Here is a 10,886-nt window from a genome sequence, read left to right as displayed (position 1 = left end):
TGTCTCATACCTGGCCCATTACTCATTGGGTATTTGACGGGTAATTATCCATCAGGTATCGGCCATACCCGCGGGTATTGGGTATATCCGTTGAATTTTGAAGTACATTTTTTATCATTATAATTCTTTTATATATTTTATTTGTAGAACAAATATTACAAATTAAAATATAATACACTCAATATATATAAGGGTACAATAAATAAATAATATAATTATAACTTTATATAATGTTTTACATATACTTAAACTAAATAATTTTTTCGGTATATGACTCGGATATACAGTTCGGGTAAATGGGTATGGGGTTTTGGATAATCGGGCCGGGTGTTATCTAATAACAGAGTCCCTCAAAGTTAATATGGGGAGCTAGGGGTGAAGGAGAGGGAGCAAACTGTACAAGAAGTTGGGCCTCAATATCATCTAGGTTTCACTTTGGATGCTTTATAAAGTGAGGGTCGAACGAACTGGCGTTCAATATCAAAAAGGGACTAGATATAATCTTGGAAGAAATTAAAGCGAATTTGTTTTCGTGGTTGAAAGTAGAGCAAGATTTCAGGAGGCTGACTGGAGTATGTGGTGTAATTTTGATTTTAGCATGTAACTTAATTGGTTATTCATTTCTAGCATCTAGCTAGTTGTGTTGATTTTAGAACTTTGTCGTCTAAGAAAAAGTTCTAATCTAATTAGAAAAATCCTACAGTTAATTACCAAAACTAAAGTAGCTTATAAAGAAAAGTGTTAGTTTATGATAATTTGACAACATAAAACCGCTATAAGATGTCCACTATAAATTGCTTTAAAATTTTATAACGTCTTCCCAAGAGTGGCAACATACTAACATCCACTAAAAACTAGTGCAACGAAGTTTAGACTCTTGCGAATGGGCTCTATCATAGAAGAGGTTGTGCAAAAAGGAAAGGGAAGGAAGCTTTGCAAAAGCTAAGGCCGAAGCTCTTCAGGCGATATTAAAGCATAGAGGGTTTACTCATGCATGATCAGGGTGATGTGTTTATTCCATCGGTTTTGTTTATGGAGGGATCTGCTATTCAAGATAGTTTAAGCCCATTTATAAAATTAAACCCCCTGCTTTCTTTATTGTGATCACAATAATCAAAATCATAATGAGTTAGTGCGTTTGTATTTTAAGGCCCTTTTTTTTTACATCTTCCAGGCGACTTGGCCCCGAATCTTTTTGTATTATCGGACGCCAGACGGCCTTTGGCAGTCAATACCATAATGCAAGAAACAGATCATCACGTCTTACTAGTTAATTACGTTTTCAAATTGAAGTGGAAGCATTTATTACTCTCCAACTAACTTTAAAATATACTACACGGTAGACGCTTTAACCACTATATATTCTCCCCTCTATTACACCCCCTACAGGTTTTGTACAAAACCCCATTCTACTCTCACTTTATCATAGTCTATGTCTATCTCATACAAGAACAACCTGATATACAAAATAATTAGCATGGGTCATGAAGAGATAATAAACTTAAAATTATATTGCTTCTTGTACCTGTTGGTTGTTGGCATGTTCTCGTGTGGTGGTCGATTAGTCATGGCACAAGACAGTGGAGCAATGGTTCCAGCGTTGTTCATATTTGGTGACTCGCTAATTGACAATGGGAACAACAATGACTTGACTTCCTTCGCTAAGGCTAATTATTTTCCATACGGAATTGACTTCAATGGAGGTCCTACTGGTCGATTCTCCAATGGTTACACCATTGTTGATGAAATAGGTCCCTTATCTCTACTTCTGTGTTTGTGTTTGCTTTACATCAAATTATCACCTAGTTTCAAATACATATATGCAAATGCAACATAATTTAAATAGCTTCTTTGACGAGTCATGGTATAGTTACACCACCCCTATTTGATTTTACACCATCAAATGGCCGTCCACAAAGCACTCAGACATTCAATTTGACCAAAAAGAAGAAACTAAACTTTGAAAATCACTGGTCAGAACGGCCGTTTGAACAATATTCGGACAATTGTTTAACCATAGATCGACGGTCTAACTTTGAAAATTTATTATCAAAATGGGCACCCAACATGTATATGGCCGTTTTAAAGGGGTTGAATAAGATTCAGATGATGTGTGATAGTTGGCTCCTTGTTCTATTTATAACAGACTTAACACTAAATTGACTGTTTCTTTAGAATGAAAAAAAAAAACAAAAACCCTATTCTGATTTATAATACATGCATGTATGAATACAGCGTTATTGCTGGGACTGCCACTGATACCACCCTATTCCCAAGCATTAAATTCTAAAGATCAAATGGTTCATGGTGTCAATTTCGCTTCGGCAGCTTCTGGGATCCTCGATATTACCGGCCGGAATTTTGTAAGTTCTTTTTTATCTCACTTATTTTTTGGACTTTAGGCGACTTCAAAAGTGGTTCATGTAGGTATTGGAGATAATATATTATTAGTGATTGAGTCTCTTGTATACAAACCTTACCTCTAGTATACAACCCACCCTCCCCAGTCACCAGATCCTGCCAATAGCTTCTCTATAGGTGGGACTGGGATTTACCGGGTACGGTTGTTTATATTAATATTAGTGATTTATATTTTTCTGCTAAATACATACAGGTTGGTCGCCTTCCATTCAACCAACAGATCAAGAACTTCGAAAACTCTTTGGACCAAATAACCGACAATTTGAGTATAGGCGATGCCATGAATATGCTTTCTCGAAGTATTTTCTTTGTGGGAATGGGTAGCAATGACTACCTAAACAATTACCTCATGCCAAACTACCCTACCCGCAACCAGTACAATGGCCCACAGTTTGCAGACCTTTTGTCTAAGGAGTACACCACTCAACTCACTGTAAGCTGACTATATATATATTCCCACTAGTTTCAAATCTTACAACTAGCTTTTGCAACTGATTTCATAATGTGACCTTTCAATTTAGAAACTTTATAATCTTGGAGCCCGGAAATTTGTTTTGGCTGGGATCGGGCGGATGGGTTGTATCCCAAATATCATAGCGCAAGGCACGACTGGGAGATGTTCTGAGGAAGTGAACCAGCTAGTCCTACCTTTCAATCAGAACATGAAGACCATGATTGACAATTTAAGCACCAATCTCCCGGGTTCTAAATTTGTCTTCATGAATATTGATAACATGTTCGAAGATTTACTTTCCAACGCCAGATCCTACGGTAGTACTTAATTACACTTCAAGTATTTAGCTTCCATCGGACATAATCTAATAAAATTGTAAATGTTTTTGGGTTGGTGATGCAGGATTTCGTGTTGTGGATAGGGGATGTTGCGGGATTGGAAGAAACAGAGGGGAAGTAACATGTTTGCCTTTCCAAACTCCATGTCCAAATCGGAACGAGTATGTGTTTTGGGATGCATTCCACCCAACAGAAGCAGTGAATGTTTTGATGGGAAGGAAGGCTTTCAGTGGCACTCCTCAGTTTATTTATCCGATCAACATTCAACAGCTAGCAAGCATTTGATGTTGTTCTTGATTATGCACCAAAGCCACTATTACGATGAGATACATGTAGGCTTATTTTGCTGCTCTATCCATTCTAGAATACAAAAAATAACATATAATCTTTAAACCATAAACAGATGACTTTCCACTCCTGATGTACCCATTCTATTATAATAAGACACCCTTTTGGTAGGCCTACTTTTTGGTTTTCATCGAAATTTGACTAGATCAATATTTACAAAACTGGACCGGCTAAAAAAAAGTGATTTTTTTTAAGCGGTGCTTATCTCAAAACAATTGAGGTGTTGGGTATTATTTTTAATCACAGGAGGGGTTTTCGGGATTAGTATTGGCAAATAAGAAAATAATAGGGGTATAGGAGAGATTAGATTGTAAACCACTTATTCGCCATTAGCAATTGCAATTTAACTCTTATTCGTCACTAGCAATGACAATCTAAGTAGCACGGGAACGGGGGCGGGGACCAGGATACGGGGACGTTATGGGTACGGGAAACGGCAAAAATCAAAAATCCAAGATACGGGTACGGCTAGGGTACGGCAAAAAAATATAAAAAAATAAAAATATATTAAACAAAGTTCAAAATAGATTTACACTTATAAAGTGCAAACTACAAAAAAAACTATATCAACCATAGGTAATTAATTATCAATAAAAAATAAATAAATATATAATTTTTATATATATATATATAGTCAATGTTAAACAATTTATTTATAAAATTATAAGTTAAGGACCAAATGTAAACCAGTCTAGATAGATAGGGTTAAATTTAAAAATGCATAACTTAACTTAACTTATAAAATGTAAAAGTTAACAAGTTTTAGGGGCTAAATATGAATAACTGAAAGGTCAAGTGGTTAATGTTAACTATAAACTTATTTAACCCTAGAAAAGTTAACAGCTGCCTACTTTCTTCTTTTTCTTCTTCATTGTTTTCTGGCGCCGGAATTCTTCACCGGAATATGCTATATGGCCGCTTCGCCATGCTATTGGTTACAGAAACATCTCGGAATTGTTTGTTGACCGTCCCCATTTAACGGATTCGTTTAGGAAACGTCTCCGACGCGTTTCCATCGTGTTTCCGTCCCCGAGACCGGTACCCTAACCTCTATGCCGTCCCCGTGCATCAGAGATGACAATTTAACTCGTATTCGCTACTAGAAATGACAATTAACTCTTATTCACCACTAACAATGACAATTAACTCTTATTCGCCACTAGCAGTGGCAATTAACTCTTGATCTGACATAAAGCTTTTCATTCTCTTATTACTCTGTTATTCGTCAATACTAACCCCAAAAACCCCTCTTGTGATTAAAAATAATGCCCAACACCCCTTGTGATTAAATGTTTGAAATTAGCCCCACTTCTAGAAAAAATTCAAAAAAAGTCGCCCAACATGTTTACTTATTGGACCTATTGACCGGATTAATTGTGCACCGGATTACGTTATAAATTGTTAAAATAAAAAATGTGATTGTGTACGTATAAAAAACAAAGTACGAAATTAGTTTATGATTTGATGACTTGTGATGGTATCATGTTTCGATCATGAAAGAAAATATCTTAATTTATCAAAGGAGAAAATTTCACAAATGGTCGAAATTTCACAAATGGGCGTTGTGATTTGGCCTCTATTCGGAACAAAGCACATATAATCCACAACTGAGCCAATAAGATCTCATTATTTGATCGTATCAAAGGCTTTCTCGAAATCAATTTAGAAAAGAATACACGTCTTTTCGGGATCTTTGGCCCACCCCCTTAGATGGGAGAGTATAATTTGTTCCGCAAGCATGCTCATCATTTTAGTTTTTAAGCTAAAATCCTCTATTTCTATATCCTTTGTCTGACATGTTATTTGCTCCCAATTTTACTTCTATTTTGAGAAGCTTTAGTTTTTTGCTAATATTTGATCATTATACCCAGAGAACCGACCACTATTCCAAGCACTGGCCACCGTAGCCTGAAAACGATCTAATTGAAGCCAAAAACTATATATAATCGAACAAACAATGTCAATTTTGTCTGTCGATGTATCAGAAATTTTCATTACAGGGGCACAAATGGATCGGGTAAAAAATGGATCGGCTCAAAGAGAACAGGCCTACCAACACTTTTTAAGGCCCGGAGCAGAATAACCTTTCGGGACACATGAAATAGTAAATTGGTCTCTTTCACACTATTTAAAATCTAAGTTGCATTTTGTTAAAAATTAAACCCTAAATCAAATAAAATAGAGGAAATGTCAAATATTTAAACTTAAAATCATATAAGTTATTTAAGTAAAAAAGTGAAAAACAAGTTAAACTGTATATTTAAGAAATTTAATATAATAAAGTTTATTTTCTTTCATCTCTTTAAATTTTAAACATAATAAAATTTATTATCATTTGTTGCTAGTTGTGTTGTGTTACTGGTCAACAAATTTATTAAAAATTAATATCAATAATAATAATAATACAAGGCCAGCTCCTGAGAAAGCAAAAAAACATTTGGACCGAAGTCGAAATTTTTTATTGGGCCTTAGGTAAAAAGAGTATTTTGTTGTGTTTAAATAGTTTAATTTTATATGGGCTTAATTGGTTATAATTTGGATTGTGTAAAAAACTTTTGTAAAAAAAAATAGAATTAAACATGTTTCAAGTGATGCTATAACCTATAGCCCCTTGATTGTGAGTAATACTCGTTTGCCACTAGACCAAGCTAGTGGTTATGCAACTGCGTTTAAAAATTAAATATACATATTGTTTTTAATAAAAATGCATATAATTTTTTTTCAAAAAAAAAATTCGGGCCTAACGGGTGTCGGGCCTGTAACCGTCGACCACCCTGCCACCCCCAAGGGCCGCCCATGTTAAATAATAATCAAAAAACAACAAACAATTAAAAACAGAAAAGACAAATTAATAAAATAAAAGCAGTAACATCATTTTCACATAAATTGGTTATGACTCAATGGTAGAGCACTCACTTTATTAGTGAAAGGTAGGGGGTTCAAACCTCACAATCACCAATTTATATGGGAGATATGAGGGATGACCCTGGCTTGCCAGGGTTTGAGTCCTGATCTCACCCGGTTTTACCGGCTCCTCGTTGTCGTGCCGTTTGGCGGGCGTGGGGGTCGGGTTTTATTCGGGGAATCCCTCAATAGGTGGACCGCTAGGGGCTCCGTCCGTCCGGACTTGTGGCCGGCTCGGGCTACCTTTAGCCATTGGAGGCCGTGTACGGAGTACTCGGCGTTACTTAGTTGGTCGTTCCAAAAAAAAGTAATATCATTTTCACGTTCCTTCCCATGGCTTGTTAACATCTTTACACGCAGCACCCGCTAACCATCGCCGGCTGCCGAAAACTCAATGAACCAACATTTTTGAACTCGTTCTCTCTTCATTAAGTATTCATCCTTGTGAATGTTATTGACGGTAACCGATGGTGGCATTGACTGATTTTAGACTCGTCATATAGAGATGCATACCTGCATAAACGGAACTCTGGCAGGCGGACGGTGGGCACCGGCCCACCGTAGTTTAGCCCTAAATCCGTCCCTATATGTATCGTATTCTTCATAAATCAAAGTACAGATTGTTTAATTCAATTCATGTTTATCTAATTCTCATTCATACCAGTTTGATTGTATGTTCAATTGCTTCTTGATTGCCAACAGGATTGTGAGACATTGCTAAAAATTGCATAACCATCCTTTATTTGCTTGTACATGTAACTTTAACTCACATTTGAAATTTGTACCCTCACTATCTTTTAATGTAGGCATTTAAATTAGGAGCATTTACATATTTCCCCAAACCATACTTAAAGAGCATTGTACATTTTGCATTAAAAACTTGTATTTTGAGGAAATATGTAATTTCAAAGGTTTAGGAAGAGGAAATATATAAAAATCCCTTTAAATTATGGGACAACCTTATCTTTGAATCTAGGCGCATAAGTTACGGGGCTGTTGGAGATTATGGATTAGTTCGGTTAAGTCAACGCAGCCGGCCGAGTTATGACCGGTTAGAGTTACACCTTGATAATGAACATCAAACCAGCTTAAGTTAGTTAAACGGTATTGACTAATAATAACGAAATGGTAATATCTGTTGGACTGGGCTTCGGAGTTAGAGATGGGCTTGGTGGCCTGATATGTATCAACTAATTTATTAGTTAATATAATTAACCTAATCATAAGAGGTTAAGTACACAAGAAAACCCTAGCCACCAAAGTAGCTCTCTCTCTCTCTCAACTCATCCACTCCACCACCGCGGCCATCCTTGCCCGCCGGAGACCAGCAGCCACCGCTACATTGCACCGCCGCCGCTGCCTTGTGCTACCGGCGCTGTCCACCGCCGCAGCCGCTGCCACAGTGCATCGCCACTGTCGGGGCTTTGTCTCGTTCGTATAGTCACCTAGCGAAGCTTGTTATCCCTCGGTGTCTCAACCGGTTAACTATTAAACGATGTAATATTAAATATTTTCGGTTTCAATTTATATTTAATTTGGTTGTTTAAATCCGTACTCGTATTGTTTGTAATCGGATCCTGTCAGGTGATGTGGATGCCGTGCTCTAATAAAAAAACAAGTATTTATGAATCTTAAATACCTATAACTAGTATGAATAAGTAAGGTAGTCTTCACCGGGAATCAGTGGAAAGTGCAAGTTTGACTCATGATTTGGAAAACTATTTAACTAGGCGGACAGACAATGCGAAGCAATTTAGAAAGATGATTGAAAGCAACAAGATGACTTTTAGATATTGTAAACAATTATGAGAAACAAGTGATTCACTTCAGGTTCAAATAATTACTTAACCTAGTAGTTTGGTTGTGATGACAAGCAAAACCCTATCTGAATTGTTGACACAAATAAATGCGATCTATCCAATTACCATTTTTATATTATGAAAACCAATTATTATGCAATGACTAACGGTTATCGGATCAATGACACAAGAGCCTAGTCCTAAATGTTGATGAACACAATCGAATAGTTGATGCAAAATTTGATAAACAAAAACACAAACTGTTTAACCAATCAATTACTAAAGCAAAGAACGATAGAACATCATATTCAATCAAACTCTTAATCAATGAAGCACAAATAATCGTATCATAATCAGTTTATACAAAACCCTAGCCTAAAGTGATCACAAAGGTATTTAGCCTGGCATCGGCATAACGATTAACTCGCTTATATGATGAAAGGACGAAAGCATGCACTATTGGAAGAACTGAAAGCTCCAGAATGATGCAAAATCGCCATGGTGTTCGTCTATGGCTGCTGGAAAAAGAGATATGTCGAACGGGCCTGAAAACTAATTATATATTGGTTAGGCTTTTTTTTTTCCTTATTTCTTTATGTCCTTTGCGTAGCGCGAAGGATTTCCCCCCTCAGTTCGCATAGCAAAAAGTACGATAACCTCATATTCAGATTTGTCTTGTTGAGAAACCTGAAATTCATATATTATGGGTCCCGTAACTCATTTTCTAGCCCGAGATTTGCTCGTTTTACTAAAAGACACTTTCCTGTTAACCCGTCTTGTTCAGTTTTCGTTTCGGCTCTGGGTTTCTCATTCAAACCGTTCTCGAATCCTTCTTAACCATCATATATGCTTTGCTATGCTTCCGTCTTCTCGAGACTTGCTTAATCTTCATGTGGATGGCTCAGAATTAGCTCGTTTAAGCTCCAAACACCTAAAATCATAAAAGAACTCAAAACAATCATTTGCGCGATACATAAACAATTAAAAGACATGAAATACCACATATATACACATGATTTATACCCGACCGTCATTAAATTCCTTAAAGGTAATGATTACTCGTTTATATTTATTCCATTGTGTTGATAATAATTAATAAGATTAATAATTATGAAACCTTTATTAAAACCGGGTTTAATTGTAAAACCGTGGACTGATTACCATTGGAACCTAACAATGGTATCAGAGACTTGATTACAACATACGAGTCGAATCCAGTATTTTGACCGGTTCTATATCACAAACTTCAAGGTTGTTGAAGTTTTTGATTTTGATAAAAATTTAGGGAACATTGGTTTAGTCAAACTTGTGTTTATTTTATTTGACCAAAAGGATTGCCCGATCTTATTTATTTTGTTGAATATGTAAATCTAGCCCGACCTTGTGTGTTTGGTTGATTAATTTTGGTTTTGACCATATGGGTGGTTCAAAAGTTGTATTTACTTTTGGTTTTTATTTTATGGTTTTAGGCCATTTTAGGGTTCAAAATTGTAATAGGTAGGGTTTTGTTTTTAATTATGTGTATTGGTTGAATATTGTAATGAGGAAGACCTGAAGAAATAAGAAACCGAGGACTAGGACATGGTGTTCTTGAAGTCAGTGGGAGACACTAAAGATGACGGGATGCAACATGAGTCCATCCTTGTGGTTGTTTTGTGTTGTGACCCCTTGGCACGATTGATCTTGCTAATAGGCTCTAGCAGGATCAATCATTAATCTTGGCCATTTAATATTTACATATTCTTATTTGCTATTGTGGTTTCTTGTTATATGATTTTTAGTTATAACATCACCAACCTAATACCAAATATTTTAAAATAAATTTATTAACCAATTATGTTTTTATAGAATTAAACTAAATTTGGTTTTCCAAAATTAATAACTTAATAGTTTAATAATAGTTCAACTATTAACTTAAAATTGATTATCCATATAGCGGACAAACTTAATAGTTTAATACGTGCCACAGCCGTCTGGAGACTAAGGTGGGCATAGATGAGGCTTAACGTATCTAATTAGGCAAATGTTATCTTAATAGGTCTCATACCCGAGAGTTGTGCTTTATTCACAATCGGCAATCGTTCTTGTAACATTTCGGGTTTTATCATATCCGTTTATTTTTGTTTTATTATTGTACGAACCTATTTCAAATCTTAATCTTTAATAATGCATTTCACTTATGAGTTATCTAGTTTTCTAATGTTCGCGTTAAGTCCTTCCTACTTTTATTCATTAATGATCACAAACAAGTTCCTAAAATGACCAAAACATCAAATTAGAGGGACTATTAATGCACAAAATGAAACCTGCCTCTTGGACACCCCGGGCGCCGTGCGGTGGCTAGCCACAAGTTGGCCGCGCAGCACGGTGGCTCATCTGGGCAGATCCTTCGCGAAATATTGTTTCCTAAACTCATTTATAGCATGAATCGTTTATTGTAAGCACATTTGAGAGAATTAAGGACCAAGACATCTTAATATAACTGGAATACATATTATAATTCGTTTCTTAATCACCAAGATCAAATCTTTTGATTATATTCAGTTATTTCATCATTAAAATCGTATTCACTTACTTAATCGAGTCAAAAAGCCCATAAATAGTCGTTTTAGCTTTTCCTAT

At 35.9% G+C, this 10,886-nt stretch overlaps 1 protein-coding gene across 1 annotated transcript; it reads left to right on the top strand.

Annotated features, from left to right (window-relative positions):
• The first annotated feature begins 1,477 nt into the window (after nucleotides 1-1,477).
• LOC143631750 (GDSL esterase/lipase At1g71691-like) lies at nucleotides 1,478-3,475 on the top strand. The gene is made up of 4 exons (XM_077100406.1): nucleotides 1,478-1,751; nucleotides 2,236-2,363; nucleotides 2,615-2,854; nucleotides 2,943-3,475. The coding sequence occupies exons 1-4, from the start codon at nucleotides 1,478-1,480 to the stop codon at nucleotides 3,201-3,203; spliced, it is 903 nt and encodes a 300-aa protein (XP_076956521.1). The 3' UTR covers nucleotides 3,204-3,475.
• Nucleotides 3,476-10,886: the final 7,411 nt, after the last annotated feature.

This window comes from Bidens hawaiensis, unplaced genomic scaffold, assembly GCF_021521415.1.
Source record: "Bidens hawaiensis isolate Kalapana, Puna unplaced genomic scaffold, B.hawaiensis_p1.1 tig00006251_1, whole genome shotgun sequence".
NCBI classification, from domain to species: domain Eukaryota; kingdom Viridiplantae; phylum Streptophyta; class Magnoliopsida; order Asterales; family Asteraceae; genus Bidens; species Bidens hawaiensis.
The sequence above is the reverse complement of the archived record's forward strand: the minus strand, read 5'-3'. Positions and strand labels throughout refer to the sequence as shown.

What these genes read in the sequence shown, in the direction of transcription:
- LOC143631750 (XM_077100406.1), top strand. Translation starts at nt 1,478, where the DNA reads ATGGGTCATGAAGAGATAATAAACTTAAAATTATATTGCTTCTTGTAC. An exon ending in CACCATTGTTGATGAAATAG is followed by an intron (nt 1,752 to 2,235) that starts GTCCCTTATCTC and finishes GTATGAATACAG; the next exon opens with CGTTATTGCTGGGACTGCCA. An exon ending in AGTACACCACTCAACTCACT is followed by an intron (nt 2,855 to 2,942) that starts GTAAGCTGACTA and finishes CTTTCAATTTAG; the next exon opens with AAACTTTATAATCTTGGAGC.